Here is a 21,953-nt window from a genome sequence, read left to right as displayed (position 1 = left end):
ACATGCCCTTGATGGGAATTGAACCCAGGACCCTTCAGTCAGCAGGCTGACACTATCCACTGATCCAAACCAGCTAGGGCTATGTTTTTACCATCTCACTACCACCAGCTTCTCCAAATCCACCATGATCTCATCTGAATTATTGCCACAACTCTCCTTTGGTTTCTCTCCAGTGCTCTCTAGCTGACATCTAACCCATTCTCCACTAAGCAGCCAGAGTGTCATATCCTTCAAAACCCTTCAGAGGCTCCAGTTATCCTTGGGTACAGTCCCAGCACCTCACTCACCATGGCCCTCCAGGCCTCCTGTCCTCTGTCCCCATCTCCCTGTCCAACCTCAACTCCTGACACTCGCTTCCACCTCAGCCATCCAGGCCTTTCTGCGCCTCAAGTGGGTCATGTTCCCCTCCTTCCCTCTGGAATATTTGGTGTTTCCCCAACCCCCGTCTTTGCCTCCCAAATGCGGTTTGAATGTCTAGCTCAGAATTTCATGTATGATGTTCCTGTACAAGATTCTACTTCTAGTACTAATTAGGGCATTTATCAAACTCGTGTATAAATATCCCTGCTTGACTATAAGCTCTCTGAGGTTAGGATTCCTGTTTACCTCTATAACCTCATTGCTCAATACTCTGGTTGCCAGAAATACAGGACTCCTGGTTGCATGTAAATTTCAAACAAATAACTTTTAGTATGAATATGTACCAAATACTGCATGGGAGTATAATTTGCCCAAGTCAGAAAGTGAATGCCAGGAATACGCATACTAAATTGTTTGAAATTCACATGGGCATGCTGTGTTTTTATTGGTTAAGTCTGGAAACCCTTCTCAGTGTACATTAGCAGTACAAGTGTTCTGAACATCTGTATGTGTCAAGCAACTCACACCTAATACAATGCTTGTGCAGCCCAGCCTGCATGGCTCAGTGGTTGAACGTTGACCTATAAACCAGGAGGTCCCGGTTCAATTCCCAGTGGTCACATGCCCGGGTTTCGGGCTTGACTTGGGATGTGCAGGAGGCAGCCAATCAATGATTCTCTCTCATCATCGATGTTTCTATCTCTCTCTCCCTCTACCTTCCTCTCTGAAGTCAATAAAAAATATTAAAAAAAAATACTTGTGCAATTACTTGGTTTTTTAAAAGTCTTAATGATTTTTTTAGAGAGAGAGAGAAAGAGATTGATTGGTTGCTTCTTGCACACATCCCAAAGGGGGAATGAACCCAAAAGCTGGGTATGTGTCTTGACCAGGAACCAAATCTGCCACCTTTGGTGTATGGGATGACCCTCCAACCAACCCACACCAACCAGGGCTGCAATTACTTGTTTTGATGGCTGCCTCCCACACTAAGTTAACCTTGAGGGCAAGGATTATGTCTGTCTGTGCACCACTGTCCTCCATACTTGGCCCCAAATAGACTCAATAAATATTCCTACAATTGAAATGGATCTAAAACGGGACCTTTTTACAGTAGTACTTCTGTCCGTGGCCACTCTTCCAGCCCACAGTTAGGGGCCAGTGCAGTGGTAAAGAGAGCCTGAAGGGAGCAGTGTCTCCCAAGGCTTGGGCTGGACCCAGTGCCCACCCCCACAGGGAGGCATGTCCTCAAACCTGAAGCTCAGGAGTCTGGACTTGTTCAGAGAAGGCAAGATTCACGTGGGCCAACAAGGTAGCCGCCACTAGGTGGAGACCTTACCTGCCCAGGTCCTCCACATGATCCCGGATGCTCTCTTGCCTTTGTTCCTCTCCCTATGTCCTGGCCTTCCACAGTGTCTGCTGGATGTCTCTTATGGGGCCAGTTGGGCATTATGAGTGCAGGGTTAACGACAATGATGCTAACCTCCCTCATCCCTAGTTCCTCATGGGTGTCATTAGACTGATGGTCTGGGGCACTCAGCACAGTCCCCTATTCCCAGCATCCACACTGCTAGCCAGCTGTGTGACCTTGGACAAGTTATTTGAATCTCTTTGTGCCTCAGTTTCCTCATCCATAAAATGGGGTTAATAAAAGTTTGTCTTCCTCATAGAGTTGTGGGAATCTAGTGAAATAATCCATGTAGACATCAGAACAGGGCCCAGCACAAAGTAGCGCTTAAAAAAATGTGAGCTATGGACATCAGTACTGTTTTTCTCACCTGTTTCTGAGACAACCTAGTGACCTCCTCACCCAAGCAGCTAGCATCTGTTTGGTGACTAAACACCGCCATTAGATGAAGTGTTTCCTAAACTCAGCCTGAAGCCATGAATTACCTGCGAGGCACTAGTTACAAAATACATTCTCAGAGCCTCCCTCGGAGAGTCTGGTTAGTAGATGTGGGTGGGGTCTGGGAATCCAAATCTTTTAAAAGAGCCTCAGGTAAAATGCATCCTTAGGCTAGTTCAGGAAATAATGTAAGGTGTGTTGCAACAAAGGTATTATAGCTGGGGTGGGGCAGCAACTTGGCTGATGTTTAGAATCAGGTGGACAAGCTCAGGCCTTAGAGGTGCTGCCTTTTCTGATCATAAAAACCACCTGGAACATTTACTTGATCTCCCACAAATTATTTACAAAGGGAAAATTAGTAACCTCGTAGTGGGGACACCTCCCAGGCATCTTCTTCACCAAGTGGTCAGGCGGTATCACTGACTATGGATGCACCACTTCCGAGGTCCCAACAGAAAAACGTCTAACATGAGTCCAATTGTAAGGAAACAACAGGCAAGTCAGCCAAACCAAGTGGACATTCCACAAAACAGTTGGAGTCTTGAAAAAAAGTCTAGGTCAGATTAAAGGAGACTTGAGAGGTATGAGAACTCACTGCACTACTGCAGGGTCCCCAGATTGAATCCTTGATGGGTAGGGTTGTCGTAAAGGATGTTATTGCACCAACTGCTGACATTTTAATGTGGACTGTGGAATAAGCAATAATATTTCATCAATGTTAGATCTAATTTTGACAACTATACCACAGTTACATAAGAGAATGTCCTTGCTCTTAAGAGAGAGAGATGCATGGCCGTGGCCAATATTTTTCAGTGATTAGAGCATCGCCCCCAGCACCAAAGGGTTGTAGGTTCAATTCCCAGTCAAGGGCACATACCTGGGTTGCAGGTTCAATCTCCTGCCCTAGTCGGGGCAGGTTCAGAAGGCAGACAATTGATGTGTGTCTCTCTCTCCCTCTCTCCCTATCCCACCCTCCCTTCAATTTTCTCAAAATCAAAGGGAAAAATATCCTCAGGTGAGGATTAACAAAAAAAAATTTAAAGACAGTTCTGTTAAAAAGGAGAGAGGGAGAGAGGAATATGTGTGGAAGAGTTTAAAAGGAAAGGACATGATGCCTTCAATTTACTCTCAAATGATTGAGAAAAAAAAGTGTATGTCTGTGTATAAGTATAAAGATATAGGGATATGATAAAGCAGATGTGCACATTTAATGCTCTTTTGGGAGGTAAAGAATTAGGAATTTATTAGGTCATCTGGAAGACCAGATGGGCTGAGCCCCCAATGGCACCAGCCTAGAATGCTCATCCCACCCCACAGACAGCCCTTTCCGTCAATAGTGGAATACTCACATGTCCTGGGTCACCATATTTTTGGTTGAAACTTGAAACAGGTGAATGCTTTACTTCCTGCCTATAACCACATGTCAGTGTGCTGTTATTTTTATGGCTGCCTGAGCTCCGGGGGAGGATGGACCACACTTTATTAATGGGTATTTAGTGTGTTTCCAGTTTGACTGTTATAGACAGTGCTAGGGTGAGCATCCTTATAAATACAGCTTTGCCTCCTTACCTGAGTATTTGATATGCAGAGCTGATGGGTCAAATGGAGAGGCTGAGAGAGACAAATACGGAGAAAGACAGAGAGACACAGTCAGGCAGAGTCAGGAGAGACAGACACACACACACCCCAGGAGAGCGAGAGAGAGAGAGAGAAAGAAGAGAGAAACCAGGAGAAACAGAGCAAGGTAAAGGGAGAGATTGGGAGAGGCAAGGGTTGCTGCTTTCCAGAGTGTCTGAGAGGCAATTTGTCTGAGCCATGGCCACAAAAATCCAGGCGAAGTGACTAAGTGCTCTTAGGCACACGCCCTGCAGATACAATTGTAGATGAGGTCAGGGTCCTTTGTGCAAGGATTTTCGTGGAACAATCGTTCCTGAAAAGCAAAAGATGAGAAGCAAGCTAATTTACCTGCTGGTGGAGATTGTGCTTGAAGTGCTGATAGGAACAGTCTCCAAGTTGGGCTGCCAGATTTAGCAAATTAAAATATATAAAAAAACTTGAATTTCAGAGAAAGAATCAGTTGGTCCCATGCAGTTTTATTATAAAAAGCTTATCATATTGTTTATCTGAAATTCTACTTTAATTGAGTATCTGTGTTTTATCTGGCAACCCTGTGTCTAAGATCAGTGAGCACAGCAAGGTAAAGTCAGAATAAAGGGTGTGTGTGGAGGTTCCAGCTCCTGACCTGGGCAGTGGCTGTAGTTGAAGGGAAGGGACTTATCCAGGGCCACATAACCACAGGTGGTCGGGCTAGGCTGGACCCCAGCTTTGTGCTCTGTGATAATTTGTGTATTTGTCTTCAAAGTGTCCACGTATTAAATAAAAATACTAAAAAGACCACAAATGTAGACACTCCATTGGAGCATTTCTGATTTTAAAACATACTGGCAGCCCTAACCAGTTTGGCTCAATGGATAGAGCGTCGGCCTTCGGACTCAAGGGTCCCAGGTTCGATTCCGGTCAAGGGCATGTACCTTGGTTGCGGGCACATCCCCAGTAGGGAGTGTGCAGGAGGCAGCTGATCGATGTTTCTTTCTCATCGATGTTTCTAATTCTCTAGCCCTCTCCCTTCCTCTCTGTAAAAAATCAATAAAATATATTAAAAACAACAACAACAAAAAACAAACCATACTGGCAGTCTCAGAAATGCCAGTGGGCTTGGGCTTTCCGTGCTGTGGCCTCTGCCTTGCCGAAGGATGAAGGACTTCACATCCGGAAGCATTCATCTACCCCTGGGCTTCTTAATTATGGAGGTTACTGGTCACTGCTGCCCGGAATATCCTCCCACTCTCCCCTCCTCATCTGTCCATCCTGTGACCTCAGCCTGGGGTCAATCTGGAAATCACTCCTCTGACTCACCCTGGGTCCCTCACCTGTGAGCTCCACGCGAGTGGGGACCTGTCTGGTTGATCACAATGGCCCTGTCCACTAGGCCAGGTACACTCCACCACTTGCTCACTGTGACTTGAGTCTGTTAGTACCTCACCTCTAGGGGCCTTGCTTTCCTCATCTGTACAATGGGCTAATAATCTTGCCTGCTGGGCAGGGCTGGCTGTGGGGATCAAAGGGGCCAATGTGACCTAGAGGGGAAAGGGAGACATTGACATTAGCATCTCTGATGAAGTTGGAACTGAGAAAAGCTCTAGGAAACTTCTGGGGAAGGGTGTTTTGGACAGAGGGAACAGCAAGGACAAAGGCAATGCTATGGGAAAGAACCTTTGCGAACAGGGGGCAGAAAGAAGGCCCTCGAGGCTGGAGCAGACCAGCAAGGGTGAGAGTGGGGGAGATGAGCCCCAGTTATTTGGTGTCTCGAGTTGGGTTGGGGTTTTATTTTATGTCCAAAACCGAAAGCTAACTTTGACCTAAGAAAATGGTTTGCTGACACTTTCCCCTCCTTGCCTTTGTCTCCCACACAAAAGTCTAGAGGTGTGACTGGTGGGTGCTGAGAGCGGAGGCCCCGGGGGCTTTTCCTGGAGACAGGTTCAGACTTCTGCCAGGAAGATGGAGATAACAGGGTGCTATCAGTCCAGGCCTAGGGCAAGGCAGCCCAGGCCCAATTAGTTTGCAACACAGTCTGAAAGATACTGTGCTGTGAGCTCCTGGTGGCAGATGCTCAGAGATTAACTGGGAAAGATGCTCCCTGCACCTCAGGGAGATCCCAACACCCTGTCTCAGCCCTGGGGTGCCAGGGTGGACCTCCTGGGGTGATGCCAAGCCAGCAGGTGGGGAGAGACTGGTTTCAGAGCCCCTCGGCCCTCACACATCCACCTGCCACCCTCTAGGTGAGGAAACTTCTTTTAACCCTGTGCCCACCTTGTTCTGGTTGCCGGGACAGTCTCAGAACTCCTTCAGATCTGGGCAAACCAGGACAGTCGGTCATCCTACTTACTACCCCACTGGCCGTGGCCGGATGAGGAAACCGACTCTCAGAGGCAGTCAATATCTGCGTGGGTTTTGTGGTTGGGCTTTTTATTAAAAATGGCAACACATGTATCTGAAGTAAAACATTCCCACCCTTCAAAAAGGGTTTGGAGAAAAAGAAAGCTCTTCCCACCCTTGTCTCCTCCCTTCCTCAGAAGGACCAAATTCTTCTCCTTCCACAGCCAGTCTGGGCTTACACGGTGGATATTAACTTATTTATTTGATTCTGCACAACGGGCAGCCTATTAGATATTCTGCTCACTTGACTTTTTTTTTTCCACTTAAAAGTCCATTCATTCATCCATTCATTCAGCTAATATTTATTGAGAACCTACTATAAACCAGGCCCTGTGTTGGGTGCTCAAGTCACAGCAGTAAACCAGAGGGACAGTCTCTCCCAGGGCTCTAGAGCAAAGAGTGGATATTTAGGTTTTTGGGGCCTCCACAGTGAGGGTGGTATGTAGGTACTTATATAACAAGAGAAAACAAATGCCCACATTTTTTTGATGGGCAAAATTGAAAATACAATAGTATTTAAATATATTTTTTCTTTTTTCTTGTACTACAGATCTATGAATGAGTATGGAATTCTCTTTTGAAGATGAATAGTTCCCTGTCATTGGGTCTCCAAGTTCGTGTCCTAATCTCAGATCAATTGCAAATGTTCATCTGTAAAAGCCATTCTTGGCTCAAGAGCCATACAAAACCCACAGGTCAGATTTGGGCCCAGGGCTGTAGTTTGCTAATCTCTGGTCTAAAGGGCAACCAGCAAAATAAGGAAAACATTCACTGTTGCTGTCACACTGTGGCCCGTGCTGGGGAGAAAGATTAAACAAGGAGGAGGGCTAGGGAGTGGGATGGGACAGGTGGGACAAGGACATTCAGGAAAGGAGACACCCCCTGCAAAGTCGCCGGGGCTGGAGCGTGGGGTGGGGTCCACCGTGGCTGGAGCCTCCTGGGCTGGGTGAGCTCAGAGAGGCCACAGGGGGCCGGGTCCTGCAGGCGTCCTGTGGCCACAGTGAAGGCTGGCTTTTCCAATGAGAGATGGCAACCACGGAGGGTTGATGTGGACATAGTAAGGCTTCGGCATTTTTTTTTTTTTTTTTTGGTTGTTAATCCCCACCTGAGGACCATTGATTTTTAGAGAGAGTGGAAGGGAGGGCGGGGAGAGGGGGAGAGAGAAATATTGATGTGAGAGAGACACATTGATTGGTTGCCTCCCGCACACACCCTGACTGGGGCCGGGGATGGAACCTGCAACCCAGATACATACCCTTGACCAGGAATTGAACCCGAGACCCTTTGGTGCAGGGCTAATGCTCTAACCACTGAGCAACCATCCAGGGCTGAGTTTCAACATTTTAACAGCTGCATAACATTCCACTGACTGGACTGTTATGTATTTAACAAGTTCTCGATGATGAACAACTTTGCTATGCTATTAAAATTAATGAGGTAAATACCTGCAAATTTTTAAAAATGTAAGACACGGGAAAGGGCATGTAGTAAATCTCCCTCCCGCTCCCTCCCACTCCTGCCCACTCAGATCCCCTTCCTCAGAGACAGCCAGTTTGGTTTCTGTCCCTAAGAAATATCTACATACTTTGCTCTCTTTCTCTGCAAACAGTATCACAGTGTACATGCTGTTCTGCACTTTGCTCTTTACCACTTAATATCTTTCTAAAAATATATATTTTTATTGATTTCAGAGAGAAAGGGAGAGGGAGAGACAGAAACATCAATGATGAGACAGAATCATTGATTGGCCTGCACACGTTGATGTGCCCTTGACTGGAATGGAACCTGGGACCCTTCAGTCTGCAGGCCGATGCTCTATCCACTGAGCCAAACCAGCTAGGGAACCACTTAACGTCTTGACATGATTCCACACCTATTACATACAGAGCTTTCTCCTGTGTGACAGGTGGGTAATAGGACTGTACTGTCATTTATTAACTGGTCCCCATGTGGGCTCGAGGGCAAGAACCTGGCACAGAGCAGGTGCTCAGCGAACGGGAGTGAAAGGGCTTCTATATACATCTTTTCTTGGAGCCCCCAACTCTGGACCACACCCAACAGACTTGGCCCCGGAAACTTCCCCTGAAGGCCACTGGGATCCTGGGAGGGCGACTTGGATTGCTTCACAGGGGCCTGTTGGGTCAGGCCCAAGGCTGAATCACTGTTTGTTTTCAGGCAAGTGTGAGACGCTCAAAAGGTTTTTGTTTTTTAAATCAAGGATAAAGGTGGAGGTTGACTCATCATTCATTGAACTCTCCAGAGACAATGTATTCTTCCCAGTGAAGATTAACACCGACTCTGATTGATTGACTCACTGATTAATGATCTAATCTAATCAGCAGGGCCAGTTAGCCTAAGAGCTCTTAATTCATCAACTTGGTGACCAAAGGACACAAAGGTGTGGTTTAGAAGGTAGAGAGACAGAGACAGAAAAGGCTTTGGATATGTAAAAAACCAAAAAACAAACGCTCCATCCCACTCATGTGAAATGCAAATTGTAACGGTGAGATCTCACTTTCCCTCATCAGATAAGCAGAGAGAAAACAGATAATACCCTGCCCCTGCCCGGCTTCTCCAAGGGGTCCTCACCTCCCAGCTGGTGAAAGTGTAATTTAGTGTAACCTTTTGGGAAGACATTTGGACAAATCTATCAACGTTTTATGTAACACACCTTTGATCAGGAGTAAAAGATGTGTGTACAAGATATTTCATTGAAACTGCCACCTTGTTTGTAGGGGCAGACCATTTTTAATCTAATCTAAGTGCCCACCACCAGTCCCCTTGTTAGATAAATTGTGTGATTAAGGTATAATCCATACAATGGAAGTCTGCAGTCCTGCAAGAGATAGCTGTGTTAACGATATGGAACACTTTTCAAGGCATTGGATACTGGACCTGGGGAGGAAAAAGCAAGGTGTAGGTTAGTGTGTGGGGTCCCACTTGTGTTACATAACGAAGGGATGTGCATACTAATATATATATTTACTATCGATCTCCTTGTCTCCATAAAGACAGTCTCTGAAAGACCATACTAGACACACACTGGTAAATATAGTTGCCTTTGGGGAGGAACATGGAGATCTGGGGATGGATGGAGACTTTCTTTTCTGGTTGGTTGGTAGTAAATCACATTTTTTCAGTTATTTTTACTTTTTAAAAAAATCCTCACCTGATGACATGTTTTGATTGGAGAGAGAGAGAGAGGAAGTTGAGAGACAGAAACATCGATGGGTTGCTGTAAGCACCTGACCGGATGGAGCCAACAGCGTTTGGTGTACTAGCCATGTTCCAACTGAGCCCCCCAGTATTGTTTTTACTTTTGGGGGATGGACACCTGTGGACGATGCAGGGCTGTAGTCAAATGTGTCTTCCTCTCAGAGGCCTTTCTTGGCCACATTAGGTATTTCCCAAACCGTGCTCGGCCCCGCGCGACAGCCCAGAGACGGTCGCAGGGAGCGCGTCGGCCAGCAGAGGGCGCCGGAGGACAGCGCCCCGGGGCCAGGGGCGGGGAGGGAGATGGGGGCTGGCGGGTCTCCCGCAGCCCCGGGGCGGAGGCCGCCCATTTCCGGGAGGATCTGACACCCCGGCGTGGTCTCTCCTTTCCAACCTGAAGGGAGGGGACAGCCCAGATCCGAGAAGACACCTCCCCCAGGCGCAGGTGCCTGAGGGCCATGGAGAGGCGGAGGCGGGGGAGCGGCCTTCACCCATCCCGGCAGCTCCCGGAGATGCCAGTCACCCACCCTTTACAGTTGAGGAAACTGAGGCTCAAGGGGGCTAGTAACTCGCCCAGGGTGACCCAGGAGGAGGTAGAGCCGGTAATCAGTCATCCACCAAGTACCAGATTGAGCCCCTACTAAGTGCTTTGAGGAAAACCGAAGAGGGCAATGGGATAAAAAAGTGGTGTTGGGGGCGGGGATCCTACTTTGGCCAGGATTGGTGGTCAAGGCAGGCTCCCTTGAGGAGGTGACTTAAATTGTTTTTTGTTAAATAGGTCTTGTACACCAAAAGTGTTTACATTGCCTACGTTCGGTTTAAAGACTAATAAAGATCTTTCTGCACCTAAGAAACTGAACATAGCAGGGCCAGGTGGCTCAGCGGTTGAGCCTTGACCTATGAGCCAGAAGGTCACGGTTGGATTCCCGGTCAGGGCATATGATCCCCAGTGCGGGGTGTGCAGGAGGCAGCCGATCAATGATTCTCTCTCATCATTGATGTTTCTATCTCTCCCTGTTCCTTCCTCTGAAATCAATAAAAATATATTTAAAAAAAAAGAAAAGGGGGGTGGTGGTGGTGGTAAGAGATCAACCGAAGGACTTGTATGCATGCATATAAACATAACCAATGGACATAAGACACTGGGGGGTAGGGGAGGCCGGGGGATTGTCAAGGGCGGGGGGGGGGGGGAAGGAGACATATGTAATACTCTTTGTAATACTTTCAGCAATAACAAAAAAAAATAATAAAAATAATAATAATAAAAAAGAAACAGAACATGACCAAGAACTCCGGAAGCCTCCTCCCCCAGCTGTCCACTCTCCACATTTCCTCACTTTCCTTTGTAGTTCTACCACCGCCTTACACATCCCTATACACTATGCAGCGGTTCTCAATCTTCTGGCCCTTTAAATACAGTTCCTCATGTTGTGACCCAACCATAAAATTATTTTCGTTGCTACTTCATAACTGTAATGTTGCTACTGTTATGAATCGTAAATATCTGATATGCAGGATGGTCTTAGGCGACCCCTGTGAAAGGGTCGTTTGACCGCCAAAGGGGTTGCAACCCACAGGTTGAAAATCGCTGCACTATAGGGTTTCGTTTGCCTGCTTTTGTTTGTTTTTTGTTAATCCTCATCGGAGAATATTTTTTCCACTGATTTTTTAGCGAGATTGAAAGGGAGGGAGGGAGGAAGAGAAACATTGATGTGAGAGAGACACATCAATTGATTGCCTCCCACACGCACCCGGACCAGGGTTAGGGATTGAACCTGCAACCCAGGTACCTGCCGTTGACTAAGAATCCAACCCATGACCTCTCAGAGCTTGGTCCAAAGCTCTAACCATTGAGTTATACTGGCCAGGGCTAGTTTGCCTGCGTTTGAACCTTATTTAAATCCAACTAACTGTATGCATTTGTCTATGACTTGATTTTTTCTTTTAGCTTTATTGAGGTATAGTTGACAAATAAAATTGTAATATTTAAAGTATACAATGTGATGGGTTTTTCCTTCTATTCCTCCATTATGCTTCTTTGTTAATCCTCGCCCCAGGATATTTTTTCCATTGATTTTTTTTAGAGAGAGGGGAAGGGAGGGTGAAGAGACAAAAAGAGAAACATCAATGTGAAAGAAACAATCATTAATCGTTTGCCTCCTATACGAGTCTCTACCGGATTGAGCCTGCAACTGAGGTATGTGCCCTTGACTGGAATCCAAGCAGTGACCCTTCAGTCTGTGGGCCGACACTCTAACCACTGAGCAAAACAGGCTGGGGCCATTAGTGCTTCTTTATTCTTTCTTTTTTAAAAACTTACTTTTCAATTATATTGACATATAATATTATTTTACTTTCAGATCTAAAACATAGTGATTAGGCATTTATATACCTTGCAAAGTTATCACCCCAGTAACTCTAGTTCCCATCTGTCATCGTACATAGCCATTACATTATTGACTATATTCCCTATGACGTAAATCCCCATGACTTTTTATAACTGGGAATTTGTACTTCTTAATCCCTTTCACTTTTTTTGCCCATCCCTTCTTCCCCTTCCATCTGCAACCATCACTTTGTTCTTCCGATCTATGAGTTTCTGTTTTGTTCTTTTCTTTTGCTTTTTAGATTCCACATTTAAGTGAAATCATATGGTATTTGTCTTTCTCTGTCTGACTTACTTCACTTAGCATAATACCCTCTAGGTCCATCCATGTTGTCACAAATAGCAAGATTTCATTTTTTTAAAGGCCAAGTAATATTCCATTGTACTAGTTCTATATGCACCACATCTTTATCCATTTATCTATCAGTGGACACCTATCCTTACCTATATGTTGGCTCTTGTAAGTAATGCTTTGATGAACAGAGAGAGTTGCATATATCTTTTCGAATTAGTGTTTTCGATTTTTTTTTCAGATAAATACCTAGAAGTGGAATTGCTGAGTCATATGATAGTTTTTAAAAAATATTTTAAGGAACCTCCCTACTGTTTTCCATAGTGGCTGTACCAATTTACAACTCCACCACTGAGCCACCCTAGCCAGGGCCCCTGGGGAGTTCTTTAAAATGCTAATACAGCCCCCAGCCAGTTTTTCTCAGTGGTTAGAGCATTGGTCTTCAAACCCAATGGTCTCTGGTTGGATTCCTCTAGGGCACATACCTCAGTTGCAGGCTGGATCCCGGGCCCAGGTCAGGGATCTAAAAATCAATGGAAAAATATCCTTGTGTGAGGAATTTAAAATAAATAAATAAATGGCGAATACCAGAGACCCCCTCCCTATCATACGGATTAAATAATATGACTGTGGGGGTGGGGTGCAGGCCTGGGCAGTCTGGGCTGAGAACCCTGGGATGCAGTTGACTTGGGAGAATTGCTGGGAGGAGCAAAATCACCTGTTGCTAGCTAATGCCGAAGTTTTCCAAAGTGGCTGCACCCAGATGCCCCCCCTCCCCCCCAGCATGGGACAAGGCCCCACTGTCCTCACAGCCTCATCAGCACTTGATATGGACCAAATTTTAACTTTTTGTCCTGCTGATGGGTGAGAAATCGCATCTCAGTGTGGTTTTAATTTGCATTCCTTTCATTACTAATGAGGCCGAGCAGTTGGTGAAATTAATGCTGAAACAGAGACTGCAAAGGAGCAGCCAGGTGAGGATCTGGGGGAAGAGAGATCTGGGGGGCAGGGAGGATGAAGAGCAGGTGCCAAGGCCCGGTGCTGGGCTAGGGCTGAGATGTGAGGAACAGAAAGGAAGTGGGCGGGGGATCGCTGTGCATGGGGAGGGGGAGAGGGGCTCCAGACAAGGTCAGCAGAGGTGCGATCAGGGCTGAGGGCTGTGGTGAGGACTTTGGCTTTTACTCTGGGTGAGCCAGGAACATGGGAGGGGGAGCAGAGGGACAACATGGCCTCACTCCCTCTGGCTGCATGTGGAGGAAGAATCATGGCTGAAACTCTATATAGACATAGGAGAGAGTGTGTTCTTCATAATGACTATGGCCCACCCTACCCTGGACTCACCCACTAGAACAGGGTAAGGATGACTGTTTTGCACACAGATGTTATCCCTAGTACCTATGGCCAAACAGACGGTCGTCCCTGCCTTCATTCTAGGTGGTGAGTGGAGGGATTTGCAGGTTTTCATAGTCCTTGATTCACAGTTGGAACCAAGTTAGGCCCCAACCCCTACCCCAGGCCTGGCATAGCCCCTTCTGGAGTCAGTGGGCTGACAGGAGAGCTGTGGGTGAGGGTACAGCTGCCCTTCCCCTGGGCCCACCCCCACCTGGGATCAGTCCGTGCCTCCTGTGGAGCCCAGTGTTAGGTCCTTTAGACACACAGGACTGGTGACCTCCAGGCAGATGAGGAGACCTGCCTGGACACCACATTTCCCTACTACCCTCCCACCTGCCCAGAGAGATCTTTCTCAATGAAACCTAAGCAGGACCTTCCGCAGCTGAAAATCCTTCCTTGGCTCCCCAGTGTCCTTGGGGCAAAGTTCAAACTCCTCTAGACCCTGGAGGCCCAGCAGATCTGACCCCTCCCCGCCTACCCACCCCACCCCACCCCCACCCCTGGAGCTGCTCTCAATGGCTCTGTGGTGGTTACTGATTCTTACCTCGGGCCTTTCCCCTCAGTATTTCTGCATTTCTTCTGGGAAATTGTCCTGGATCCCCTATCAGGTGACCTGCCTCTTCTTGACTATCACAGCGCCCTGTGGTCTCCCCCCACCCCCATCAAAGCACACTTTCCTTTGCATTGTAATCGTCTGTTGACTCCGTCTGTCTCCCCCACGGGACGGGGAGCCAACTAGTCTTCGTTAGAGAGCGTGAGTGTTTTGTTCAGGGCTGAATCCCCAGCTCCTGGACCAGTGCCTGGCCCATAGTGGGCGCTCAGTCAACATTTACTAAGCGAAGGAACGAATGCGTTTTGCTCAGTGATGCCAGATAGCTTTGCAAAAAAGCTACGTGAGGATGTCCGCTTCCTCGCCTCCTCCCCTGAAATGTGTATTGTTCCTCGTCTACCCCAGGCTCTGTGCGAAGCGCCAGCCGGGCCGAGGAAATTTCCGCCCTCTCCCCAAGCTGGAGGCCCAGGCGGTTACGGAACAGCAGGTGCCACGATGCTCCGTGTGGGACGCCAGGGGGCGCCAGAGGCGGCCGACCGTGTAGCGCTGAGCTGGCCCGAGCGCGGGGTCCGGAAAGGGGTCCCTTCACGCCTGGGGGAATCCCCGCGCCCCGCGCCCCGCGCCCCGCCCCCCAGCCGCTCGCCGCCGGGCGGTCAGTGCAGCTCCCACTGCACGACGTTGGAACAGTCCCCGCCCGGCTTCCAGCGCCACGCGGCGCGAGCCCCGCCAGCCCCTCGCGCACCTGCTTGGGGCGTGGCCTCCGGCAAAGGCGCTCCTCGATTGGCGCAGAGGTGACAAAGGGGGCGGGGGCTACTTTGGCCCCGCCCCGGGGCTGGAGTACTTAAAGGAGTTGGTGGCTCCGCTCCTCTCACAGCGCAGCGGCTCGGCCTCACGGGGGAGGGTCCTTACGACGCCAGCGCGGCCAGGCGACCCCGGCTTGCTTCGGCCACCATGCCGCGCTCTTTCCTCGTCAGGAAGTCTGCCTGCTCCCGCCGGAGGCCCAACTACAGCGAGCTGCACGACTCTTCTCCAGGTGAGTGACCAGAGGCCCCGTTGGGGAGGGTGTGGGGGGCGTTTTAGGGGAGCGGACCTGGGGGAAAGGACGTGGGGCCATAAGCGAGTCAAAGCAGTCGGCGCGGGGACCTGCGAGGCCAGGGGCATGCGGAGCCCGCGGCAGGTGGATCCGGGCGGTTGGGGGAGGGCCTTCCGAGGGCGACGGTCTGGGTTTGAGGGCAGGTCCTAGCTGCCAAGAAGCAGAGGAAGCTGGCGAGTGAGAAATGAGAGCCACTTCTTAGGGAGAGACACTGGCCGGAGCTGGGGAGAGTCCGGAATCTGGAGGATTTGGGGAGAAAGAGGGTGGGGAGGTGTGTATGGGGAGAGGGAGTGGGACAGGGGGTGGTGCCTCGGCTGGGGTGGTTGGGGTGGTTGGGGTGCTGGGAATTCCAAAGGGAATTGCCCCCATGAGTTGGGGCTGGGAAAGGGGGATCCTTTTTAAGATGTGGAGGCGGAGGTGGGAGAACCAGGACCTGGGTGAGGCAAGAACCTGAAGTATTACGTGTCAGCCCCATCCTACCCCTGGCCCCTAGCGGGCGGATGTTTGTTGACCGACTGACTGATCTAATGCCTGACCCTGCCTTTGTCTCCGTCCCTTCTCAGAGTTCACCTTCCAGCAGCCCTACGACCAGGCCCACCTGCTGGCGGCCATCCCGCCTCCGGAGGTCCTCAACCCCACGGCCTCGCTGCCCACGCTCATCTGGGACTCTCTCCTGGCGCCACAAGCCCAGCCGGTTGGCTGGGCCTCCCTTCTACCCCGGGAGATCCCCAAGGTGGTTGAGCTGACCTCGCTGTCCGACGAGGACAGTGGGAAAGGCTCCCAGCCTCCCAGCCCACCCTCGCCAGCCCCGTCCTCCTTCTCCTCCACCTCAGCCTCTTCCCTGGAGGCCGACGGTTACGCTGCCTTCCCGGGCTTGGGCCCATTGCCCAAGCAGCTGTCCGGGCTCTCAGGGGCCAAGGACCCCCAGTCTCGCAAGGCCTTCAACTGCAAATACTGCAACAAGGAATACGTCAGCCTGGGTGCCCTCAAGATGCACATCCGAAGCCACACCCTGCCCTGCGTCTGTGGCACCTGCGGGAAGGCCTTCTCCAGGCCCTGGCTGCTGCAGGGCCACGTCCGGACCCACACCGGTGAGTGCCCTTCGCACTGTCCCCTCTGCCTTCTCTACCAGCTCTTGGGAGACTGGGCTTGCTGTCCACTTCAGACTGTAGACACCGAGTCTTAGGACTTCTAGCTCGAGAGTTCCGGGGCCTGGCTCTCTGAAATGTTTGGCAGAAAAATGTCTTCGTTCATCAGCGAAGCAGATGGGTTAAGGGGAGAACTTGACAAGTACCTCTGCAATCTCAGTTTCTCAGCCAAATGGGTTAGCGCTAGATGTGGCAAAGGTGCCACCAACACCTTGCTGTTAGAGCCAGGTGTGAAGGGGCCCTCCCTGCCCCACCCTCTCCCAGCCCACCCCCACCTCAGCCAGACAGGATGTTGTTAGAGGCCCCCCACCTGGCTCTGAATGCCGCTTGGAGAACTTTCTCAAACCTTGGGCTGCCGATGTTTCACTCTGAGCCTCAATTTTTTCATCTGTTAATTGAGCATGAGATACCTGGGGCGGGGGGGTGGGGGAGAGGTTCTGTGTGGGTTAAATGAAAGAAAGAATACAGAAAGCACCTGAAATGTGTTTGTTACATGATCCGCATGCACAAAAATGGGTAGTTGGTATTTGTTCTGCTTCCATGCTGTGTGACCTTAAGCAGGTGATTTAACCTCTCTGAACCTCAAGAGTGTGATTGAATAATCTTATAGGGTGGATTACGAAGGTGTTTTATAAGGTGGCTATCAAGATTCAGTGGCTCTTTAATCACTTTATAATAAGCTATCAGGATGGCTCTCCCCACCCACACCTTGGAGTAGATCAATTCAATCCTGTTATGCAGACCCAGGAACACCTTTGCTGGCAGAAAACACGATTATGTCTTGGTATTTCAAAAATACTTAATGTGTAGAAAATTTCGAGCCCTAACCGGTTTGGCTCAGTGGATAGAGCGTTGGCCTGCGGACTGAAGGGTCCCAGGTTCGATTCTGGTCAAGGGCATGTACCTTGGTTGCGGGCACATCCCCAGTAGGAGGTGTGCAGGAGGCAGCTGATCGATGTTTCTCTCTCATCGATGTTTCTAACTCTCTATCCCTCTCCCTTCCTCTCTGTAAAAAAATCAATAATAATAAAAAAAAAGAAGCAGTAGGTTTTTAAAAAAAAAAAAAAAAAGAAAATTTCGAGATGGAGCCTTTTCTGTCCTTTAACTTTCTAGAGAATGGGCAAAAGGTAGCCACTTTTCAGAACTTGAATGATGGAGGCTACCATGTTTGGGGCTGCTCTTTGGGGAGTGACTGTTGAGGGAGAAGGTTCAAGGGTCATAGTATCAGCTTTGGGGTCAAACGGTCTGGTTGGAGACTCAGTTCTGGCATTTCCTGGCCCAGGCAGGGACTGACCTCGGAGCCACGAGGGTCAGTGGGGTGGTGTGTGAGGAATACAGTTTGCAGACATTATTGGTGTCGTTACTACTCCCAGAAAGTGACCCTGGCATTCTCCCCAGCTTGCAGACTCTGGCTACCCGTTTCTCTTACTCTGTGCACAAAGGGTCCTGATTTTAACATGTCCCAGTCCAACTCCCTGGCCTCTGTCCTGGGTGCCTGCCAGCTGATGGGGCTCCATTTGAGGTGAGTTGGAGCCACCGTGGCCCTCCTCTCTCCTCTCATGAGACATTATTTTAATGTAAAGGCATGGCTCAGACAGAAAGCTTGTTGAAATTCACCATGGCCATCCTCATTGACACCCATTGTGTGCCTTAATGGTGGCTCTGGTGGGTGGGGCTGGCGGAGTAGAGCAGGTGCATAGGGCATCGGTGCCCAGCACCTGTTCTGGCCGCAGCTGCTGGCCCACAGCGTGTCAGGCCCCTTTAATCCGGGGAGTATCGCATGTACAGTGTCCCCCTTGGCAGCCTTTGTCCCTGCCAGCCTGGTGCTGATTTCACACTCGCCAGGAGCACCATAAAGGCGTCTGGGGTGGGGGATCAGTGAGGGGTGGAGGTCTGCGCCTCCTGCTTGCATACAAACCTCCACCACATCACATCTGACCAGACCCCCTTCCCCTTTGTTCAGGCTTCTGTCTGCTCATACTTAGCGCTGAAAGTGTTCATTGAACACTTGCTGTGTGGAGGTCAGTGCTCGGGGCTTCCTTCACCGGTGTTAGCACAGTAATTCCATCAACCACCTTAGGAGGGAGATGCCATAATCCCCACCTTACAGATGAGGAAACTGAGGCACAGAGAAGGAAGTTACTTTCTCCAGACACAGCTTATAAGACTGGAGACAGGGCTCCTTCACCTCCCCGAGGTGGTTAGAGGGAGGTGGCTTTCTGTGCCCTGGGGAGTACAGAACTCCATCTCATTTGCCCGATTTGCTTAACCTTTGTTCACAAAGGAGTGTGTGAATGAAGAGGAACTTCACTTAGACCAGTGGTTCTCAACCTTCTGGCCCTTTAAATACAGTTCCTCATGTTGTGACCCAACCATAAAATTATTTTCGTTGCTACTTCATAACTGTCATGTTGCTACTGTTATGAATCGTAATATAAATATCTGATATGCAGGATGGTCTTAGGCGACCCCTGTGAAAGGGTCGTTCGATCACCAAAGGGGTCTCGACCCACAGGTTGAGAACCGCTGGGTTAGACCTTGTAGAACACAATCATCAAACTCTTCAGGGTGCTCAATAATGGCAGAGCAAATGACATCCCTTTCCCAATTCTCTGGCTGGGTAGCCCCCTTCTGCTTCAGGAGACAGCTTTTGAATGGATAGGTCCCACAGTCAGCCTCAGGCATCTGACTTCTGGACCCTTCTTCCCAGTGCCCAGTACAATACCCCGGCACCCAGTAGGCTGCTGTAATTCATTCATTCCCTGCTGTCCTGGAATTCCAGCACTGGGATTTAACTAGTGGGCCATGGCCTAGGGGCTTATCAGTGGGAGGGAGGAGAATTGCATTTGATTGATTGATTGATTGATTGCTTTTCTTTTTTTTTTTTCTTGAGAATTGTATTTTTTGGGAAAAGACTATTCAGTGTTATAAAATAGTGCCCAGCACATAGTGGGAGCTTTATAAGTATTTGTTAAATGAGTTACTATTCTGGCTTTTTATTTGGGAAATGCTGCATCCCTAAGAAAAAAAACAAAACATAACACTGTCATAACATCCTCTTGGTGGCAACAGGAATTATGACAAAGGTGATAGGGTGATTGATGTCAGGGGCTTCTGAGGTCTTCACAGAATTTATTCATTGTGCAAGTGCTTACTGAGCACTTACTGTGTGCCTATTGTATAAGACTTCCAAAAACAAACTCATCAAGGCAGGTGGCTGGAGGCTCACAGGTGGGGAGGGGCTTTAAACAAGTCCTAAGGTAAAAGGGTTCTGTAGCCTCTTGGGGGGCAGACAAGGAGACTTGAAATTACCTTGAGTGTGATGAACTTCAATTTGGCCCAGAGCAGTGGCCAAATCTGCTGTGGTGGACTGGGGGCCGAGGAGACCTTTAAGGCCGACTCTTACTGCTCTATCCCCAGATGAAGCCAATTCCGGACACAGGACAAGGAACACCCACCACAGCCTCCTTAACTGAGCGGCAGTCTGTGGAGGGGTCAAAATCAAGGACTCAGTCAGGCTGCTGGGCTCCTGCTGGCTGACCCTGCATATGCTACTGGCTTCCCTGTGCCTCAGTGTCATCCTCTCTAAGCGGAGGCAAGGACAGGACTGAGTGAGAAGTGTTTTTACACTGTCCCTGGCACAGAGTAAATGTTCAGTAAACGCAGTTGCCATCACTTCCTGCCGGCACTGTGTGGATGACCACATTATTCAACATTCGCTGGTACCAACCCCCTGTGGGTGGGGGGTGAACAGCACCTTTCACCTGGGAGCAAATGGAGGCTCAGGAGCCAGAGGACTTGCTCCAGGCCACAGGGTGGGACGCAGCAGAGCTCCCAATCAAAACCAGGCCTTTGGACACCGGGGATGGCCTTTTTTTTCTGGGTCACGGGGCTCCTTCAGTGTTGGGGGTGAGCAGGGCTCTAAGGGCTGGGGTGGGTGGATGAGTAGGGATCTTGATAAATGTCAGCTGTTGTCCAAGAGACCGAGCAGTCTCCTGACCGCCTCCTGCTTTCTCTCCCCAGGGGAGAAGCCCTTCTCCTGCTCCCACTGCAACCGCGCTTTTGCCGACCGCTCCAACCTACGGGCCCACCTCCAGACCCACTCAGACGTCAAGAAGTACCAGTGCAAGACGTGCTCCCGCACCTTCTCCCGCATGTCCCTGCTCCACAAGCACCAAGAGTCAGGCTGCTCAGGGGGCCCCCGCTGACCCCCACGGCTGCTTCTGCCTCTCCAGACCCTCCCCCTGCAGCGGCTTCCCCCAGCTCTGGAAGGAAGGACCCCTGCATCCTTCCCACCGCCGTGGAATTCCCTTCTGAGCTTCCCTTTTGGCTGTTGTAGCTTCACAGGGCGCTGAGGACCATTTTCCAGTGTGTCTGCTTGGGGGGCCTCGGTTGGCTCTGTGGACGGCTGATGGGAGGGTGGCCCCTTCCGGCAGCCACTGCTCCCCAGCGAGCGTTCTGGAGTTGGCCTTGATGTGTGGGCTTGTGTATCCAAAACTGTTTGGATACAGCTGCTTTGAGCTACAGGACAAAAGCCAACAGACTGATAGAGGCTCCCACCCCACTCAGGGGACCCCACTCCTCCCCACCCCAGAAACCCTCAGGCCACCTCTCCAGGAGGTGTGAGTAACTGCAGCGACCCACCCCGGGGTGTCCACGGGGCCTGGGGGGCGGTCTCTGACACAAGGACATGTCTAGACCCCAGGATGCCCCAGGCCCGGGCAGCTATTTCAGCCTCCTGTTTGTCATGGTGGCACCTGTTTCACGGGCAATTTAACAGCGTCTCAAAAGGGAATGTGAGTAATTGCCGTCACTTGTCAGGGGCCCAAATAGGGTGCTTCGGCCCAACCAATGTGTCTCCCAGAACTATTTTCAGGGACCCAACAGGTGGGCCCAGGAGGAAGATGTTTACATTTTTTTAAAGGTACACTGGTATTTATATTGCAAGCAACATTTTGTACTAAGGAAACATTTTGTATAGTTATATGTACAGTTTATTGATATTCAATAAAGCGGTTAATTTATATGTAAGAAAGTCTTGGTTTTCTAGAGGAGCGGGTATTTTAAAGGGCCTTTAGGGAGGCGGTGAGGGGAGGGATCGGTGGAGTTCAGAGAGTACTGACACAGCCTTAAATCTTGTCCTCCTAAACATCCTGTGACTCCGGACTGCTGGGTTTGACAGGGACCTTGTTTGTGCAAATGGGCTTTCCTGTGAGCCTGTGTCCTGTGCGATGTGGAGGTGGGGAAGCACCTGTGGCTGGGCAGTGGGGGGGGGGGCACAGTCGGGGGGGGGGGGGTGTAGGCTCCTGCACGCTACATGTGGCGCTTACTCTCTGTTGACCATTTTGAAGCTGACCAGGCCTACAGGCTGCGAAGCTGGCTCCCTGGGTCTTATCAACTCGACAGGCTGGGGGCTGTGCCCAGCACTGCAGGGCTTGGGAGAGGGCTTGGCTGCTGCTCCCAGCTGACGAGTGGAACGCCACGAGCAAGAAGGGGACAGAGGATGTCCTTCCTGTTTCCAAGGGCTCAGCCCCGCTGGCCTCCCTGTTGGACCCACACCTCCGTCTGGCCGCTGGGTACCAAATGGCCTTTGATGCAAGGAAATTGTCTGGCTGGAGCCAGGAGGGTGAGAAGCCAGGCCAAAGGGTAGGGGTCATTCAGCTTCCTGCTCCAGGACAGG

The 21,953-nt window shown here is 49.9% G+C and overlaps 1 protein-coding gene across 1 annotated transcript; it reads left to right on the top strand.

The window, feature by feature from the left end:
• The first annotated feature begins 14,926 nt into the window (after positions 1-14,926).
• Positions 14,927-21,285, top strand: SNAI1 (snail family transcriptional repressor 1). Its single transcript, XM_070421400.1, has 3 exons — positions 14,927-15,065; positions 15,689-16,216; positions 20,297-21,285. Exons 1-3 carry the CDS (start codon positions 14,984-14,986, stop codon positions 20,479-20,481), a joined length of 795 nt encoding a protein of 264 aa, XP_070277501.1. The 5' UTR covers positions 14,927-14,983; the 3' UTR covers positions 20,482-21,285.
• The last annotated feature ends 668 nt before the right edge of the window (positions 21,286-21,953 follow it).

This window comes from Myotis yumanensis, unplaced genomic scaffold (assembly GCF_028538775.1).
Source record: "Myotis yumanensis isolate MYYU_CA2020_CCGP unplaced genomic scaffold, mMyoYum1.0.hap1 SCAF_7, whole genome shotgun sequence".
Taxonomy (NCBI): domain Eukaryota; kingdom Metazoa; phylum Chordata; class Mammalia; order Chiroptera; family Vespertilionidae; genus Myotis; species Myotis yumanensis.
Note: the sequence above shows the minus strand (reverse complement) of the source record. Positions and strands in the feature narration are given on the sequence as shown.